Raw genomic sequence first — 20,254 nt, forward strand, 5'->3', positions numbered from 1 at the left:
AATCGAAGAAAATATAAAGAAGTTGCAAAACCACGGCGGCCAGCAACTCCAGGGGAAGTTAAAAGAGTTTCAAGCAGTGAGCAACCGTTTGCTCGAGGCTAAGAACGACCTGGCGCAGCTACCCATAGAGGTGCCATTTCCTGCTCGGCCCAAGGATCAAGCCTTCAACTGGCAGGAGTCGATCGGAATTTCAACTTTGACGCGGGACACCTTCGTGGCCCGAGGGACAAGTCTGGTCGTGGACGCAACCCGAACTGATCGAGGAGCCTTGCAGAAATTAGTGATCGATTTAAGAAAAGAAATCGACCATTGGCAGAAAGCAAACCTCTCAAAATCAGACAAAAGGGCCGAATATGTGACGGAGGTGACCCTTTTGACCAATCAAGCGGTTGACATAATCAAAAATTCGGTTCCTTACATTTACACCATTTTTTTGCAGCAAACAGTTGGTTCATCTACTTTATTGTCCGTGAATTTGGCCAAGGACATTGAAGAACTCCTCGGAAATTCGGGCCAACCTTCACCGGTCAATCTTCGGCTGGTCGACTTCTACCTGGCCAAAGGTTTTGCCACGCTGATCTTGACCGTCAATCAAGCTAACAACGTGCCGTCGTCCTTTAGACTGTACTGGCCGATCGACGTTCCGATCCTTTATCAAGGGCGCCACTTTAAGGTCGAGGCACGCGATTCAGGTGCGAGAGTCCTGCAACATTTCTTGGCCGTCTCCTCGTCTTTTGACAGATTCGCCTTCCCTGATGCAAATTTGATCAAAGAGGCACCAATCAGCAATAACTCCTTCCACCTGGCACCGATTTCAACCTTTTCTAAGGAAGCTCCCATCTGCGAAATTGCCCAGTTTTTGCAAAACACTCAAGGCAGCGGCCCACATCACTGCCGAACAGTCCAGGATGAGGTGAACAAGAAGACCAGCGTCGTCTCCTTTTCACCCAGCGGAATTCACTTCTTTGTCGCTCCGAAACTGACCCAGCTCTCGTTCATCTGTCCTAGCTACAAATTTGCAAGGAAATTAATTAATGTACAAAATTTTGGTTTTGTCCGAACACCCGCCTGCTGCCAATTGCAGAACTCAACAAAAATAAAAAAGTTGCTTTTCAAGATCCGACTTCCACTCAGATCCGACGGCTCTCCTTGGCTCAGAACTTATTCCTCTTCCCGTTCCATGCTTGAACTTTTCAATGAGGATGATGTGCCCACCATCAATTTCACAAAGCAACCAGATATTTTGACCAAGTCTTTGCTGATTTTTGGTTTCAGCGGCGCCCTCATTTGGCTGGTCAGTTTCTTTGGTCCAGTGGTGAGGCGTGTAATTCGCAATAATCCAAGAAGCCGCGGCGGTACAGAAAACCAAACTGAAAGCGCATCACCCATGGATTTATTATCTATAATGTAAAAATTAATCAATATGTCATTGGAAGCATCTTCATAAGACCTTAAAGAGAAAACTCATTGATATTTGAAAAAGTACAATATAAATTAATGGGGCTTTGAAAAATGCGTACAAATTAGTATTTTCTAACCTGACGTATGTTTCTGATTTATAGAAGCTGTTTAGAAGGATATATATTTTTTTTATAAATTATAATTATTAAATCAACTTTTAATTCAAAATTTAAAAAAATAAATAAAAAAAATATTGATAATTATTTGGAATAAGGGATGCTTCTTATAAGAGACTGAAACAATGAACAATCTCAACTGGCAACATGAATCATTTAAATAGACATAGATATTTTATTTACTGGGCTGCATGTCGTATATGAATATTATAAATTAAAAATTGTAAAAAAATTAATGCTGAAATGTTGTGATACCGTGTAACAGAATGTCACATTAAAAAGATGAATCTTTTAGTCTTATTATTAGTGAAGCAGCGCCCAACAATTTATGTTAATTGTGTATCAATTCTCTGCGAATATTTAAAACGCAAGTCAGCCATTGTGCTATTTGTGCTGCATCTTTTTATATGTTATTATTGTTCATATAATATTTTTTTAGGTATTCATAAAAAATGAGACCTTTGTGTTTAAATAATGAATTGGCAATTTTTAAAAGAAAATAATCGCTTCGAAAAAAATCACAATACACATTTAACAAATTGCTAGAAGAGAGTCGACATTGTCAAAAGCCATAGAATGCTACACAGTCTGTTAATATAGTTATATGAGTTATAAAATTTTAACTAAAGGTAATACATAAGACCCTCAAAAAGTAGGAAAAAGAGAATGTTTTGATGCTTATCAGCGTTAGAATGAAAATTTCACTGAAACCATGAGAAAAGGAACAAAATACTTGCTCAGAAAAATAATCCTGAGCAGAGCGCAACACAAACTGCAGTTAAAAACTGAAAAATTAAGTTTTTTTTCTGCAGCTGCGCTGCGTGTTTTCAATTTTGATGAAGCGCTGCAACTGGCGCAAGGCGCAACTACTGCTGTTGCTGTGTCCTTGGCTGTGTCTGCGCACTTTGCGATCTGCTCTCCACTCTCCAGCCAGTCTGAGCCAGTCCAGCCGCTCCTCCAAGGGGCATGGCGACTGCATGCATGTTCTGTCTTGTTGGTGCATGCAAAAATCCGGAAAAATCATATTTTTATGCACCTTGCTCTCCTCTCTCCCTTCCCTACTATTTCTTTAGTTGGCCACATACAACACCAGCGCTCAAGAGCTCGACGCTGATTGGGCACAGAAACCGACTCGCACCAAAAAAAAGTGAACCAAACTCCTTGGAACCAAAGGCGCTTTCCTCGGGATACGCAGCGTTTGTTCACTTTGTTCTTATAGTTCATTGTCCAAAAAAATTACCATCATGTACAGGGAGATCATGAAGATCCTGGGTGCACTTCTGTTCTATGAAGTTTTGTGGGTCGGACACGAACTCCTGAGGAGGATCTGGTGCGAATTTTTTGTGGAAGATCTGCTCAACTGCGATGGAATCCACTGTGGCGAATGGGCGGGAGAGCCGGGAGATCAGACACAACAGGAGACAGTCGGAACGGTCTCTCCAAATCCAAATATGACTGTTTGCTTCCAGATCGACAAGATCTTGCATTACATTGCAGCAATTGTTGCGAATGCGATTACTGGATTCTTCTTTGCGCTTGGTCTCGCCACCTTCGAACTACTGGCCGCACTGGCCGCCAGACTTTGAGGGCCACCTGCAGTCCAGCAACACCAATAGGCTGCAGCCATGTCGTGGATAAGAAGTATTGTAAATTTAAAATTGTAATTAATGCTGAAATGTTGTAATATACCGTGTACCAAATTTCAAATTAAAGAGATGTTTTTGGTCTATCTGAAGCTGCCCATCAATTTAATTTCTGTCTCAATTCTCATTGAAAAATTCGGAAAAATTAAAACACAAGTCAGCCATTGTGCTATTTGTGCATCATCATTTAAATGTTTTTAATTATCACACATTTTTATTGGTATTCATAGAAAAAAAATGAGACCATAGTGTAAATTAATTGGCATTTTTAATAAGAAAATAATCGTTTCACAATACATGTTACACTCGCAAAGAGAACATGAATATTAAATTAAGTTTATGCACATAAAAATTAAAAATGATGAAAATTCATAGGCATATTTGTGTAAATTAATCTTGGTACAAAAAAATTTAAAAAGCCAAGAATGACAATACATCCTCTCCATATTATTATTATGCATTTTACTTGATAGAAATCTCTTGAGCAGATCTAGGGTCTCTTCTGTAGAATTTAAGGCAAGACATTGACGAGCTGCTAGCCAACGAAAGAGATATGTTCTAGGGACAGACACAGCCGTAATAGCTCAAAGGGCTAATTAAAAGTTCTGTTATTTTGTTGCATGTATGCTTGAAAATGCAGTCTTCATTCAAATGACATGAGATTAGCTGGCAGAGGCTTCTCTTTGCCTCCTCTGATGGCACTCTGAAGCGAGCTGTACCACTTGAGAGCTTCGCTCCGCGAGGACGCCCTGAGCTTATAAATGTTTCCTTCAAAATCAAAATTGTCAATAAACGTTTATCAAAAAACCAAAACATGGACTAACCTCTAAGAGGATCTGTTAGCTGCAAATCAGGCTGTGCTGTGTTGTCACTAATGGTTACTGTCCAGCCGAGAACGGACACCAATTTGCAGGGGTCTCTTTTGTAATCGGAACGGTGATCTGTGCTGAATCTAAACAATTTGATTCTAAAAAATTTGCTAAGTTTTTAACAAAAAAGTTACCCTTTGAATGACTTTGGTGCAAAATAAACCAATGACTGGCCACACAGCTGCATCCAGTGCTTTTGCCACGAGGAAACGGCAGGTTTCTTGCCCTCCTTCAAAAGTGTTTTTCGTCGCAGCAACCCTTGCATCTGGAATGTGTCATCCACGGACATCCCCAACTCACTAAGAGGGGACCTGTTTAAATTTTTCCTCCTTAATTAAGGCCATAGCTATTAAAAATTTGATTTTACCCATTTTTTAGTAAAAGACCGCAATCCTCATCTTCTGCCAATCGATCATCCTTAAGATGCAACTCGTCCTCTCGCAACTCCAGATGCTCCTCAATCACCGAGTCGTCCAACAAGTGGCGGTCTCCTGTCGAGTGCCTGGGGTTATCGATGCCACAGTCTTCTGGGTTGCCCATGTGGCAAGCCCTAAATACACTGCATAGATAAGAAATATGTCAGGAAAATGTCAACCCTCCAAATTTGATGTAATGGAATGATCAAAATTAATCAAAACGCAAGTTGAATTTAACAAAAAAGAGAAATAGTAAGTAAAAAGAAGCATGCTAGAGAGGTTAAAAGATCTGCCCATTACTCACCATGTGCCCAAACTTGGGCGAGCAGAACAAAGATGGGGGCCGCCCTGCTTATGAAAATTGCGCGGCAGACTTGTACTACGAAATCTGGCAAACCACCAAGCCATTAGCACACACAGGAAACTAAACTGCCTTCGCTTGAGTGAAAATACATTCACTGAATAGAATTTTTAGGTAAAAGCAAAGGCCGTCCATTAAGATTTGATCAGAAACTTGCTGAAGTAAATGAATTGTTAGTTAAATTTTGATCAAAGAGCACCAGCACCAAAATTCTAGCAAACAGATCTGATTGAAATAAATCTTACTTCGTTCCCAGACTTCTTGATTTTCTGTGTCCAGGCACGAATTTCACCGGAGCAGACGAAAGTCTCATGGAGCCTGTTCCTCTCGAGGGAGACAAGTTGAGGGAGGCTGCGGAGCCACGCCCTTGGTGGGCCATGGCGTCACTGACAGACTCTTTGGAAGAAGACGAGCTTGGCACTGGTGAAGATGGTTCTAAATTTAAAGAACGTCTGCAAATAGAACAAACGAGTGTAAAAATAATAGTCTAATTGCGTTTTAAATTTGGGTCTCACTTGTATTGGTCGTCTTCTTTAAACTTTTGCAGCTCCTCAATGTACTGTTTGGACCCTAAGTACTCCTGAATGTGTGGTAAGGCGTGAAGGTGGGTGTAGTCGCTCTGCTGGTAATTGGAGATCACCCTGAGGATGTTGTTCATTTTCAGCTGGCGCTGTTCCGACTCGAGTCCTCCAGAGTGCGGGTGGGCGATGTCAATGTAGACCAGGTCGGTGAGGAAGAGGCCTAGATAGGGAATGCAAGGCAGTTTGAGGCTCTCCATGTGCTCTCGCAGGTTGCCCCAGTTGTTTTTGTTTGAGAAGACCTCAGCCAGTTTGTCAAACGTCTGCCTCTCCTTTTTTGAAATGTAGCCCCATGTTTTGTTTAATCTATAATAATGAAGAGGCATTGTCAATTGATAGCAAAAAATTGAAAAAATTTATTTTTTTTTTAACAAGTTTTACCTGAATACAGAGGCGCTTTGAAGTGCAGATACAATAGCAAATAGAGAGTGCAAATTGTTCAGCTCATGGAGCTTTTTGGCAATTCTTATGAAGTGACCCAGTACCTCTGCGCGCTTCTTTGGACTATCGCCTGACAGCACTTCCTCGACTGTCCAAAAACTAACCTGGGATTGAACGAAAAAAATATATTTATAAACTCAGTTCGTGAATTTGATGGATTTTCTTACAAGATTGAATCTTCTGGTGAAAGCGACCACATTTGGCGCCACTGTGAGTTTATTTTTCTTGTTCCACGCACAACTACTCAGCTCGTCTGGCGCAATCGATCTGAATGTGGCGATATCCAGTCTAGTGAGTTGGCTGGCGAAATCTTCAGGCGGCACTTGCAGAATGTTGAACTGGATGGCTTCGTGGCAGTGTTCTTCGCAGCCACGAGGCAGGCTGTGCGATTTGTGGATTGGTGGGCATCTCGGTAGCGAGCTGCAAAAGCAAAAAGATTGTAAGGCTTTTGCGAAAAAACAGTAATAGCATTAGAGGTTTGCGGAAATACAAACAAAGGGGAATACTCGCAAATTCTGTCTGCTGTAATAGAGTGAGCAGGGATGACTGACAAGTTGATGCACAAACCTTGTGTGGTAATTGACGGTGGTGGTGTTGACTAAAGTTTCCGGCGAGCCGCAAAAGGGGCTCTTGTAAATTGACAAATGTTTCAGCTCATTGACTGACGACTCACGCCTGATGGGGATAATTTTGTGGAGGCTGCTCTTGTGTGACCAGCACGACTCCAGCTGATCCTGCAAACAATTGAGCGCATTAGTCAAACTGCCGAACCATTCATTAAAGCCGAACGGCGAGGTTTATAGAGTGAAAAATTCCAACTACTAGTCATAACTTATTTGTATTTGCCCAATCAATGACCGCGACAGTCGAGAATCCGAGACCCACTTTTTTCAGACGCTATTCAAGCGAGTAAATAGTAAACAGAGGAAATGTATTGAAGATAAGCACTCCCACGAGATTGAACGCACACAAGGCGCATTCAATTTGCTTTGAGATTTCCAACAGACCCCACCCTTTCTTTATTATTCCTTTCTTTGAGTCCACAATAGACTGGGTTCAATCGGGCAACAACAAAGCAGACACGATAATGACCCTCGCCGGAGTAGACAAAAGATGAGAGAAGAGCCAAGAGCCTGCACGGCAGCTGGGCAAACGAAACAATGGGTGGGTGTCGTCGAGCCAAGTGGGGTAAAAATGTACTTTCATTAAAATAAATAACAAGCAGTGAGAAAATTCTTTCATATCAGAAAGATAACAAAAATCAAGGATATTTGAAAATCCATTTAAGAATTTTGTAAGCCAAGGTTCAATAGATATTTTGAAACTACTTTAAAAAAAAACGTAATATGAAAAATTAAAAAAAAAAAGGGTTTCTACAGAAATTTAATGGTCAAAATCACCATGAAAATAATTAAATTATGCAAGTCCGCGGTGTGATACAAACTACGTAGTTAAAATTGAATAAGTTTTGAAATTAAGCTGTAGTATTTGTTTCCCAATGATAATCTTGTGATTATTTTAATAATTAAAGGCATTCAATTCTCAATTCTTCTCAAACATGTTGAAATACTTCATTATTTTTATCTGTCTTCATATTTTATTTGCTGTTAAATACCTTCAATAAAAAAAAAGCATTTTATGGAGCAAAAAGATTTGCTTTGTAACTTAAAACATTGATTGGGAAAATTTTAAAAACTTATTTGCAAATAAAATTAAAAAATCTCACCTCATTGATTCTCATGGCAGCCAAATTGTCGCACGAGTAGTCGGTGGGCATTTCAGAGTAGCGCATCTTGGCCATCCTCACACGCTTCTTGGCATCTTCGGCCCGGCGGACACCAAAACAGCCGCCGCCGCTGTCCAGGTAGTAAACTGCGGACAAAAGAGACCAACGCGGGATGAGCTTCATGTTGATACGGCAGCTGCTGGCGAGCGAATGGCTTTGAGAAGGACGGCGGAGTGCGGTCTTGTGACCACGACGAGCCTCCGCGCGAGCCCCGAAAAATTGGCAAAGCGCCTTTTTTTGTGCCGCAATTCGGCCCGAAATAGCACAACAAGTGCGGCGGACTGGCGGACGACTGAATCGAATACTCTGTCTCGCCACCACACCAGCACTCGGTTTACAAACAAATCATAATCCGCGTGACGCGCTCGGCTTTTCTTAATTAAATAACAAGGTTTAGAGTAACGATGCATGCAATACGTAATCTCTCCCCGAAATGATGTAACGCTCGTTTGCCGGCTCCACCCGCAGTTGCTTCAGGAGTAAACTTGACGAAAGAATCTGATCGTAAAATTTAATTGATCTTTTTACTACTTTCATTAATGAATCAACACTGTAGTCATTTTAAAGCAAGTAAAGAAAATTGAAAATTTATTTCATTTGAAAAGTTATATTTTACACTTTATTTTAAAAAATTTAACATTTTTCAAAACCACTTGTGATGTAATTTGGTTGTCAATTTAAACTACGGAAATTTTTTCCACCGCTGCTTCGCCACTTTCTCAGTTTTAAATTGACTTAAACTCAATTCAACTGACTACAATTTCAAAAAAATAGCTGCGAAATTAATTAATTAACCATTTATTTTGATAAATTTCCGATTTGACGTTACAGAATTGTCGGAGGCAAAATTTCTGTCAGTTTTCAATAATAAAGACAGTTTACACAAGAGTGAAAATAGCCTAAAAGTAATTTCAATTTGAGGAAACATACTAAAATAGGTTATAATTTTGCTATAACAACACTACCAATTTCTATAATACTCTTAAATGATTCATTTTTAAAACTATTAATTGATTATTTATTTCCTAAATAAATTGACTTTATTTAAATATTTAAAAAAAAAAACATTCTGTGAATTATTGTTTTGAACTTGACGTGCGCTCCAGTGTGCCCTGATTTTCCTTCTTCATCTTAGGTAATCGACGTCTGGAAAGAATCAGTCGGCGACCGGTTGGCCGCTTTTCACGCCCGCGATGCAACTCATTGAAGAAGAGATCGATACGGGAGGAAGAAGTCGAGCAAGTGCCGAGCGAGCGAACGAACAAAAGCTACGTGCGGGATTTTAGTCGTTTAATGTTTATACCTATAAATTTTCTTGTGGCGCAGCACCGTTTTCTATTCTATTCTGCAATTACGTATACAGAGGACGCGCGCGCGGAGGATAAAAAGACGCACTTCTTGCGAGTGGTGTAACAAACACAAGCGGCTATTTGCTTATTTATTTTCCATTGCAAACACACGCACACGTGCTTGCGATGACAAGAGAGCAACGGTCTTCTTGGAAACGATTGCCAAAGCATACAAGGGAATGCATTGATAAGGAAACGAGACATGCCCAGGAGCTCGAGGCTAAAAATAGTTCCCGGCAGGTTGAGGAAACCTGGCAGATCGATTGCTTATTGATATGATATGGAAAGTGAGCAAAACGAAAAGCTTTGAACGAGATTAGTTTAAAGGTATAATTTTTGTTCAATAAAAATACATTGCATTTTTAAAAGGAGAAATTGATGCTCAATATGCAACATTCAAACCAGGAAAATTTAGAACAAAATAAACAAATATAAATTAACGTTTTTTTTAAACTACTATTATAATATTTGAACAATAAAATACCTTTAAATAAGCAAAATGAAGAGCATCTAATATAGTTTGCCCTGTGCAATGTAAATTTTTAACCGATTAATGTACTTTGTACTTTGGATTACAAAAGAAGTTTTATTAAAAAAAGTCCGATTCCCATGACCCGCTGTTGACTATTGGCAGCGACGCCAATTAGGGAGGGTGCTGAGAATTTTCGCTCAGGATTTCCTGCTGGACGGCGCCGAACCGCCCAAGCAAATCGTTCTTGCGCGGGCGGAACGGCGTATGTGACTCACGGAAGGAGCGCAATTCAAAAGCAATAACACCCACCGGCGCCTTATCCCGATTTAATTTTAGTGATTTTACCCCAGCAGCTTCCTGCAATCCTTGATTGGGTCGCCACATTGTGACCAAAAGTAAAATGCCGGAAAAATGATTCGTCAGAAATTCATACATTAATTCGAATTAAGTTCCAAGTGATCTGAAACAAATTCAATGCAAAATTTTTGTTAATCTTTCTATAAATAATTTTCTACAACATATAGTCAGAAAATAATTAAATGCTTCAACGACTGTGAAAAGGATTTGATAAATAAATAATGCTAGTTAAATTAACTTAATGGTCCCTAATTAAAGTATAATCTTAATTATTTCCGAGGATGCAGATCCATTTTATATAATTGAGAATAAAATAATTTTGAAACGGCGATTAATTTGACTCTCAAGTAGATACTGAAATTAATCGATCATTAATTTGTAGCATTTTCTCTTGTGATTTCTGATATTAGATTTTTCTAGTAAACAACTTCTGGCATTTAATTTTCTCCATTTTCGGTTTTTACTTGGCGCCCCATTCGATTTCAGTTAAACACGTGACGCACATACCTAGCCAATGGATTTAAGGCGAGATTCCTGCGACGCGTTAGTTAGTCACGCGCTTGCCAAGATCTCAAAATATAACACGATTAACTCTTACAAAGTGACGCGACGGAATCACACCACCAACTAGGTTTCTCGTGTTGGGGTTGGATGGATCATGTGCTTTCCCTCCCGCTCGCCCGCATGCTGCAGCTCAAGTCCCACCGGCACCGTGACTGGGCCTAATATTGATTTTCTGTACTCGAGAGAGAAATGAGGATTCCGACCGAGCCTCCCCGGCTCTGACGGGGGAGCTCTGATGAAAAAAATAAAATTTCCAGGGAAAGAAAGGGGTTTGGATGAAAATTTGAAATGGAAATGCTTTGTTTTGGTAAACACGCCAATGTTTCTCATCAAATTGACGCAAAACAGAGTTTGCAGAAGATAATGAACTCAATTTGGGCTCGTTGCCAGCACCGTCGGCCGAGTATGCAACACGCTCGGCTTCATTGCCGTGCTAGTTGCATAAAAATGCGAACCACCCTCGGGACCGACTTTTCGCCTTGACGCGCGGAAATGGGGAAAAAGGTCGTTCGCTCTCGATTGAAATGACCGCGGGGTTCGTTGGGAAAAGTCGGAGAGGTCGTTTCATGCCAATTTAGAGAAATGAGCCGAGAGCAACTTGCAGCAACAATAAAACGGCAGCCTTCTCTGTGATCATGCATTCATAAATGTGTCACTTCCACCACGAGGAGAACACATACGCGCAGCCCACTTCTCTTTCTTCGTTAGCACAAGAGCCACTTGCATATGAAATGAGCAGCGATTCTCACACTGTTTATTATTTTTCGCACAAAATGCGTGTAAAACTATGAGAAGCAGGAGCGACGAGAGAAAAATTATAAATGATAAATTGAATGATGAAAGGAAGTGCCGAAGTCTTCCGAGCAAGTTTTCTCAGGTCAGTAGCCAAAGCCCAGAGCCTAGTTCGTTTCTTTGCTTTAATTATCTAGTTCAACGACGCATTGTTCAAAATTTGAACACTTGAACTTTTGGTCTCTTTAAATTTGTTTAGAATTAAGTTGTTTTTTCCATACTTTGGACAATAAATGCATGTTAAGTCTGGTTAAGTCTTCAATTAAAGCAGGGCTAAAAAATTTTAACTTATTGTTTCCGAACAGTGAATTTTTTCACATAAATTATATACTGTAATTTTCTTAAACTGACTGACTTTTTTTAAATATTGTAGTAAAAAGCAATAAATCTACATTACATTTCATGAAATATTAAATATTAGATCTTATATTTAAATAATATACGGCTTTTAAAAATATATTAAATTAAAGTTAATAAACTAAGTTAACAAAATTTTATGTAATTAAAAAAAAAACAGAAAAAAATTTGAATAACCGGCAAAGCCAAACAAAATCCAGCTTGTGTTTTTTTTTCATCATCCCTGTTTTCGTCGTTAATCATTTTGCACGCCTGCGACATCATGCGTACCAGCCATAAACCTACAAAATGCAATAAAGTCCGGCAGTAAAGCAATAAAAAAGCGTTAAACGGATGCTTTTGAGATTAATTGCCATTTTACCCGCACCGGCAAACCCCGATTAAAATATCATTTGCTAAAAAATTGATTTGCACAAAATCCGACGCACTCATCACCGGGATTATTTGCGCCCACTGACGTCACGGCCGAGATCGTGTGTCCAGCGCTGCGAATTTCACTGACGTGCTGCGAATAGTATTTGCGTAGCAAAACGGAATTACACCCTGCTCGGGTGGACTCCTCCCTCTGTGTCGAGTAACACGGCCGTGTTATCGACCCTCCGCACAAACAGACGAGTAGAATCGACCGGAAAGTTGCGCTTTCTCGGAAAATTAGCTCGGCCGAGGGCATTGTATTGAAGTCTAGGTAGGAGGGGCTCACGTGACTCAGATGTTGACCTTTTGCAAAACGCATCGACCGACCGTATAAACGACGGAAAGGGGCGGAGGACCTCCACTGGCGCCTGGTCTTGACCCGCACCACGGCCCAAATTAGATTTCGTGCAGCCTTGGGGTGGCGGCAGGGTTATTGCCGGCGCGATCCCCTAACCACTATCAAGATAAAAACAAATATTTGGTGTATTGTAAACACGTGCCGTCGTTAAATTAGCAGCGAGTGAAGTGAGAATGATAAAACCAGACAGCGAAAAAAACTATTAATAGCAAGTGAATCCTACAAAGTCAAACAAAACAAAAATTACTATGACTTTTTACAAATCTTGATTAATTTTAATTTATACAATTTTTAACTTTCCAGATTTATAATAATAAATTTTCTTTACTGTTGAATACAATCGCTTTACAATCCATAGCCAAATCATAAGAATTCAAAATTTGATTTGAAATGTTAATAATTATTTTGAAGATTATTATCTTTTTTAAGCAGTTCAGAAATCTGAGACAATTGACAATTTCCAATTTATCTATATTGACTTGTTATGAGAGGATAAATTAATTATTTAATATTTAAATAACATCAAAAGTTCCTTTTATTCCTTGATATTGGGCCGTATTTTGATTAACTAAAAGAAAAGTATTTAATTAAACCTAACAGGTATCACGATAGATATATCAAATAAATAAAAAGCTCCAAACACCAGAACACCACCGTCTCCAAAATTTTTCAAATTTAAATTTAAATTTTTTTCTTGATTAAAATGTTAAGCAAAAGGTACCAAAATTTTTTTACTCAAAAAGGGAACAAAGAATCAACTTGCAATTTAAATTAAATTAATAATATAATATAGAACTTCCATTTTTTTTTCTTACTTGATCTCTTTCAATTGATTTAGCTCAATCAAAGAGTATCAAAGTTGGCTTGAACTAAACTGCTCACGTGCAGCTGGACTGGAAATTAATTGCGGGACGAGCAGGCGAAAACTCGTTTGCCTGGCGAAATGAGAGCAGTTGAAAAAGGTCACGAGACCATTTCGTTCAATCAATGAGCCTGCAAAAAGAGCTAGAGATTCCGTGCGTAGCTCTCTATGTATTATACACGCCAGTGGCGCAGATCGGTCTTCTCTTTTATTTTTATATGTGTGCGGACGACACTCCACTTTCCGAGAGGCGCTTTTACAATTAATTATAAAACTTCACGCGCTCCTTTAAGCTCGGCGTCAAGTGAGAAAAGGAGGATTCACGTTTAATTGAACGAGCAAAGGAAGCAGCAGGAGAGAAATTAATTAAAAATGCGCGCAATTTGCAGGCGCGACTGGCACGAGACGGACGTGGGTGGAGGACGTTCCAAGGAGAGACGCATCAATGAAACTCGAGAGCTTCTTGTTGTGAAAATGGAGTGGTTCTGTTGTCGCAACAGTTCAATTGTGAAGTGCATACTCGCCTTTTTTTATTCAAGCGGTGACCGTGTACGACTGTCTACGCGGATGTGGATGGATTTATCAAAACTAACAGGCACAGAGTGATATCGGGAATTTCCATTTCCTCATTTTGAATCAAATAAATTAGAGATAAGAAGGTCTTATGAAATTTAATTGAACTTGTGGGGAAATTTCTGTTTAGAGGAAAATGTTTTTGGGAGGAAACTTCACTTGAAAATTCAAATGTTTCTTGTTGATTTGGAAAGAAAATATTTTATAAAAAATTAAAATAAAACGTAAATTCAGTCTAAACTGAATCAATTGTAAACAAACGATTGTAAAAACAACAGAAGAACATTGTGAAATTATATTGTATTCAGCACTGAATCTTCAAGATTTTTTATTTAAAGATCAGATATATATCATATTTTATGATTTTTGTTCAAACTGTACAATAAATGTTTGAAAGCGGAAAATATGAGGTTCAATTAAAATTTTATTATACAAGCATTTAAAACTTCTTCATAATATTTTTAATTTTTAACCTCAAAAATAAACGATTCTTCATTTAAAAACTTGATTTTCTAAAAATGCCAACCAACTTGTAGAAACAATTTTATTTCACTGCAACTCTGATCTCTTATGTTAAACCACACTTTAGCAATTTTCATATTAATATTACTATAACAACTCTGTTTTGCAACAACTGTGTAAAGGATTGTTATCCCTAATCAGCTCCTAATTGCAAAATGGTCGCGCGCAGCAATTTGTTCGTTCCCCGTTGGAGCAGCTACCGCTTTTCTCATTAGACCGATGGGTGCTCTTGGGTAATTAGATTGAGTGCGGCTGGCGTGAGGGTTGTGACAAACGCATCGAGCGATGTCTCAATGTAATTAAATTAAGATTGGCAAGAAGTGACGCGCACGATCAGCAGAGCGCACCATGTGACTCTGCGCGAGGGGCTAATAACTCTTGACGAAAATATGCAATTCCGTCCAATCTCCGGCGCGTCCGTGACCTTTGACGCAAACAATTTTATCAATTTCGCCACTTGGAAATCCAAACTCGTCCCCGTCATTAGCAGCAGGAAATTAAAACTGGTGCTGCTCGCGCAATTCTCCCGTTTGCATAACAACAAGTAGAGACGGAAAATCGGAGCAATCGTCACACGTTGCGGAGCCCGCGAGCGAAATTAATTAATTGTGCTGATTTGTATATTATTTCGCCGATATCTTTAGAGCTTCAAAGTCGGTGGCTGGCTTTCTTTTCCAGACGTTTTCAATGCAATATTTTTCTGTCGGCAGCAGCCAAGCGCATTGTTGTAGTTATGCACTCTTGACATTGGATTGTTTTATGCTTAGGATGCTTTAATTGCTCAGCGTGAAGATTGTTATCTCGGTTCTGGCTCTTACTTGCAGGTGCTGGTATCTGCTTTTTGGTGAAACCCGAGTCGCAGAAGGCGAAAATGAATTTTGCTCAAACCTGCAGAATTTGATTTGCTTCGAAAGCTTTCCTCGTAATAAATAAGAAAAATACTACTGAAAATGAGTTTGCAGAACTAAATTTTTAATACAAAAATAAAAATACAGAAGTTAATATGAAATTTTGTTTATAACCAAACTTACAATTTAGAACCCAACGGTAACATTTTGAAATTGTTGAATATTATAAAATTTGACTTTTAAATTTTCAAATTTAGAGCGAATTCTGTAATTCAAAACTTAATAATTCCCAGTAATTCAAATATTCACTAATATTCAAGTTATTAAGCATGTAATTATAATAAGAAACTTCATTTATGATGATATTTGGCAATAAAAATAATCAAGAATAAAGAAATAAATATCTGACCACCACACAAATTCTTGGAGGTTGAATACTCACGTTGTGAGTATTTTTTCTTATGAAATATGAGGAAAGGAATTAAATGTCTCTCTCAGCGAGTCTGCGACTCCAATTAACCCGACGGCAGCCACGCACAGCGATCCCATTTGGCAATTGGCAGATAAAGTTCCGCGCTCAGTCAGCGAGAACGAAATGATCGTCTGCTTGAAAGAGCGAATTTATACAAACTCCACATCTCAAGGAAGTGCAGATGTTTGTCGAGTGCGCCAACTCTTTGTATAATCGGCCGTGTTATTATGAGGCTGGCGAGCAGATGTAGCATTTCATAATTTACAGTTGGGGGCCCCAGTGGCGAGCGAAAAAGCGGCTGCTGCGACTCACATGCCAAAAAAAGCGAGCACGGCCCTGAGAAATAATTGCGAAGAGCGCGACGCCGTTCGCTGGCCACTTGGCCGGTGGAAAATCGAGAAATAAGAACAAGAGTAGTTGGGTGGAGCCCGAGAAGCGTGCGAAATTGTTCCCCGATCGAGTCATACGCTAATTTGGGCACCGTAGAAAGCAACAGCCATAGTTTTGACCACAAAATTGTAAATATTTTACGGTTTCGCGCATGAAGATTTGACTAGTTTCTTTGTTTTGCTGAAATAAAATATCAATAATTCTGTCATCACAATTAGATAAAATATTAAAATATATAGCATTTAAAATAATCAATAAAATTCCTTGTGGTTTGATTGTTTAATTAAATTCAAATTGTGATCAGAAATATAAAATCGTGCCAAGAGCCTTGACTTTCTGACCTGTTTAACACAGTTAGATAAATTATTTAAATGTTCTTGAATTGTATTTTAATAATCTTATATCACTATTGAGGAAAATATTGTTTGATCATTTTTAACTTGGTGATTCATGAATGAATTTTACGAGATTTTGTAGATTTATTATTGTGTAAAAGACAATAACAGAAAACCTCTGAAAAAAAACAGACAAAAAATTTAATTCCCTTCAGGTTTAAAAATAATTCAATTGCATTTCATTAAAAATTTGAAGCTCACAATAGAATATTAATTAAAATAAATTAAATAAAAGAAATCTCTCACTTCAATTTAATAGTTTGACTAGTTTGCAAAAAAAAAACCATTTCTCGCGCGACTTGCGGTTTGAAGTAGTTCTTTAAAAGTGGCCTTGAGGAACGACAATTAAATAATCGTCCTCTTCTGCGGCTCCCATATTACGATGAGAGCTGCCTGAAATAAAGCAGAAATAATCTGAAGGGCACGGGCCAAACTCAGAACTTAGTCCGACCATATATTATATAAATAGCCCGTGAGCCGTAAAGGATAAAATTCAAGAGCAGAAATCTAATGTAAACGCTTTTCTATTTATAACGAGAGATTTTTCTCCAGAAAGTTGCCGACGTGAGTCACGAGACGATCTTTGCGGTCTGTGAGTTTCTCCGCGCGGCAAAATGACCCCCGGGCAAAATTAAGGGCAGGTCAACGTATATTGTTTCCGAATAGGAACTCCTGCCTGATTGATGGCTGGGGTGTTTGCCAAGTAATTGGGCCGGACGGCGCAGGATGTGTGTTTGCAGAATGACGCATGCACGGGGTCGCCTTGAACCTTTATTTTTTTATCGCGCGCTCCGGCCCGGGATAGAATAAAAATGCAATTGTGCCCTGACGGTGGGAAAAAAGCTGTGTCAAGAGTCTTAATCGCGCCACCAGCACGCTTCCCACGATTTTTAATTCATTTCACTTTTAATGGCCCCGATTTGGGCTCCGCCGGACAAGAACTGATAAGGGAAGCGTAAATCAGAGCCCGTGGGAATGTCGGACGAGGCATGTGCGCGAGAATCCGCCACAAAATAACACGCAAAACTCGCGATTAAACGAAACCACAATTCCGACGTTGCGTTTTTCCTTTTGAAAGCTTTCAATATCAGTGTCATTTTTTTGGAACCACAAAATTCCGCACTATAAGTTTTGTTAGTCGCATATTTACTGAATATAAAATATCTCATGATCTATATTATTCAAACGTAATTCAATTTTATTAGATCTTGGAGAAGAAAGAAAAAATGAACAAATTAAATTTGTGTTAACAAAGTATTTATCAAAATTATAGTTATGTCAAAAACGTGTGATTTCTCCAGTTTAATATTAAAATTCTATTTGAAAAATGTAAAATGAAAATGTAAGATGAAAATTTTCAATAGAAAGTATAAATGAAAACATAAATGATTTTATTAACAATGAATAAAAAAATAAACATATAATACAATATACAATCTAACTAGATTTGAAATTTTAGTCTCTTGAAGTTTCAAAAGTTTTAGATTTGAAGGCATTTTCAACTTGTAATTGTATTTCTCCCTGGCCAAACGTATAAAAGCAAAAACTTATCAAATTTTACGATAAAAGCAAAATCCATGACCAACTTCTCGACTACAAAGAAAATGATTACTTCTGGCGCTGGTCACGCCATACCGATTCCAATTGAGAATATAATAGTGCGACACAGCAATCGGGTTTATAAACTTGCAAGTAAAACACAACGTGGGAGCACAATTGATAAACAACCGTTTCCGGGACAGCTCGGAACAAAAAATGATAAAGCAGAAAGTGAGTCAGCGCGGTCACGAGCTCATCATCTCCGTCTTCGGCATATCCTTAAGTGCGGTTTGCATACAAGTGTGATTCGCTCTGGTGCAAAATTGGAGACAAAAAGCTTTGAATTTTTATATATTAATTCGGCGGAATCGTTTCTCGCGCTGAATAATTTCTACAGCAACGCGACATTCTTTTATGTACATTTATTTTTCCTTCTGATAAGGCACTGCTGAAATTGCAGGCTTTTTTATCCGGCTGTTGACTCAATTTTCATGGAGGAAAGGTCAACGAATTCTGCATACTTAAACAGACAGCGACCTTTCTGGATGGTACACTAGATGAAAGGATGAATTGCTCCGTCTATATTTAGCTCGTGGCATCTTCTTTCATCACAAATATTGTCTCTACATCATTAAAATTAATTTGCTCATGGATTAAAAAAATTTGTTTACGTAAAAATAGATTTATTGCAAATTTCCTCTAAATAGTAAATAGGTCAAAATGTACATGTAAAAATATTATTCAATGATATAAAATACAAAAAAAAAAAAAATTCTGGCGTAAAACTGAATTTAAATTTTTCTCTCATTTAGTTATTTTATTTCTTCCAATTAAATTTTGATAACTTTTTTAATTAAATCATATTTGAACTTTATTTTTAAAGCTATGATGCCTTGATTAAAAAAATATTATATTTTTATAGCAACTTACAATACATATTTGTAGCAAGCCTTGTTTTAATCCGTCTTTGACTTTGTCAAGATTGCAAGCATTGTGTTAAAAAATTTGTACTTACTCGAATGGAAAACTAGTGCGAGTAAAAGTGTTTTGCTTTCTAGTTTCTTAACCTCTTAATAATGTGGCTTCTTTACTTGTAGTAAAAAATATTTAGCCTTTTAAATTAAAAAGTTAAAAAGCTTTGAAATTTAGTAGCAAATGTTGTGCTGCTTCAGTTAACATTTAGGATGAAAAACGGCAAAGACAAAAACGAACGTGTCAATTATATTTAAGATTCAGAGCCAAGATAATTCACAATTAAAAAAAATTATAATATTGAATAATTTTTATACAAATTTAGTTTTTTTTTTAAATTGTACCGAAATCTAGAAAATTTTGTAATTTAATTGGAACATCAAACTTCATGCTAGCTGGCGAATTAATATTAAAACACAAAATTTTAAATTTCACAAGTTTTGAGCAACAGTTTTGTAAAGAACGTGTCCTGCATGCTAAAGCAGTCTTTCAAATCGTCCATCGAATACACCATTTGGTGAATAACTGAATATAAAATTGATTCCTTTTTCAACAACTCATATCCGGGAGTCGGAGCAAAACACGATCAGAGAAAAAGGGTCTTCCAGGTGCTGCAGGTCTGTCTGTTATTATACAAAAAGGCATTACTCACAAAATAGGTGGGCAGACAGCTGCATCGTGTTCAGGATTACGACGAGAAGCACCAGGCGTGACCGAATAAACTAAAATGCGACACCAGGTGCGCGCACGAACGCGAACTGAGGGCTCGGACCTGACGCGCAAAACGAGTCGATTTTTATCGGCAAAGTGGACGTATTTAGCTTGATAAGCCGGCCGGACACTTGGTTTAGTTGCTTTTAATGTTCGTGAAAAGTACCGCTTTGGACTCACCTACTGAGCCAATTGATAGGCGCGCGCAAAAATTTTTATTCCATTATCGCGAGTGAGTAAAAATTTAAAACAAAAACCAGCAAAGTGGCCGTTAACGACGATAATGATTTTGTTTTGAGAAAAAAAGAGCCACATGGGACTGCTGACCGAGGCATGTGTTTTTTTCATTCCGCTATCTTGGCTGGGGGGTCAGAGTGCACCCCGGGAACAAAGTTCAAACGGTCGCGAGACTGCGTTGAAATTTTGCCAAAACCAAACTCACCTTTTTCAATTAGCGTGAAGCGAAAACGACCTTCCAGTTATTATCCCTGGATGCAACGGGAGCACGAGATGAGCGTCCGTCTAGGTAGGTGGGCGGTGGAAACTCGATTAGAAAATAAACAAAAATTATCCAGCTCCTCTCTTGCCTCCAGCGCTTAGCTGGGTTCCCTTCCCAGCCCCCTTTTGTTGTTAGTT

The 20,254-nt window shown here is 38.5% G+C and overlaps 2 protein-coding genes across 8 annotated transcripts; one reads left to right on the forward strand and one right to left on the reverse strand.

Moving 5' to 3' along the window:
* The first annotated feature begins 2,466 nt into the window (after nucleotides 1-2,466).
* On the forward strand, nucleotides 2,467-3,337 carry LOC132198312 (uncharacterized). The gene is made up of 2 exons (XM_059622275.1): nucleotides 2,467-2,773; nucleotides 2,830-3,337. The coding sequence occupies exons 1-2, from the start codon at nucleotides 2,544-2,546 to the stop codon at nucleotides 3,161-3,163; spliced, it is 564 nt and encodes a 187-aa protein (XP_059478258.1). The 5' UTR covers nucleotides 2,467-2,543; the 3' UTR covers nucleotides 3,164-3,337.
* A 129-nt stretch (nucleotides 3,338-3,466) lies between these two features.
* On the reverse strand, nucleotides 3,467-20,248 carry LOC132198305 (ras-specific guanine nucleotide-releasing factor RalGPS1). 7 transcript variants are annotated; one of them, XM_059622268.1, is made up of 12 exons: nucleotides 20,061-20,248; nucleotides 7,612-7,757; nucleotides 6,453-6,619; nucleotides 6,053-6,305; nucleotides 5,826-5,989; nucleotides 5,382-5,750; nucleotides 5,112-5,318; nucleotides 4,810-4,893; nucleotides 4,457-4,648; nucleotides 4,224-4,400; nucleotides 4,045-4,172; nucleotides 3,467-3,988 (listed from the first exon to the last, which is right to left on the reverse strand). In XM_059622268.1, the coding sequence occupies exons 2-12, from the start codon at nucleotides 7,684-7,686 to the stop codon at nucleotides 3,864-3,866; spliced, it is 1,941 nt and encodes a 646-aa protein (XP_059478251.1). In that variant the 5' UTR covers nucleotides 7,687-7,757; nucleotides 20,061-20,248; the 3' UTR covers nucleotides 3,467-3,863. The 7 variants fall into 7 exon arrangements, with proteins under 7 accessions (XP_059478251.1, XP_059478247.1, XP_059478252.1 ...); XM_059622264.1 differs by lacking the exon at nucleotides 20,061-20,248 and adding an exon at nucleotides 19,560-19,599; XM_059622269.1 differs by lacking the exon at nucleotides 20,061-20,248 and adding an exon at nucleotides 15,582-15,602.
* Nucleotides 20,249-20,254: the final 6 nt, after the last annotated feature.

Source organism: Neocloeon triangulifer, unplaced genomic scaffold (genome assembly GCF_031216515.1).
Source record: "Neocloeon triangulifer isolate White Clay Creek 2 clone unplaced genomic scaffold, ASM3121651v1 ptg000012l, whole genome shotgun sequence".
Lineage (NCBI taxonomy): Eukaryota > Metazoa > Arthropoda > Insecta > Ephemeroptera > Baetidae > Neocloeon > Neocloeon triangulifer.

Coding starts and splice junctions, on each gene's coding strand:
- LOC132198312 (XM_059622275.1), top strand. CDS start 2,544: ATGGCGACTGCATGCATGTTCTGTCTTGTTGGTGCATGCAAAAATCCG. Junction 2,774..2,829: donor CTTTCCTCGGGATACGCAGC/GTTTGTTCACTT, acceptor CATCATGTACAG/GGAGATCATGAAGATCCTGG.
- LOC132198305 (XM_059622262.1), bottom strand. CDS start 7,794: ATGAAGCTCATCCCGCGTTGGTCTCTTTTGTCCGCAGTTTACTACCTG. Junction 5,990..6,052: donor TCACCAGAAGATTCAATCTT/GTAAGAAAATCC, acceptor GTTCAATCCCAG/GTTAGTTTTTGGACAGTCGA. Junction 3,989..4,044: donor GCTAACAGATCCTCTTAGAG/GTTAGTCCATGT, acceptor TTGATTTTGAAG/GAAACATTTATAAGCTCAGG.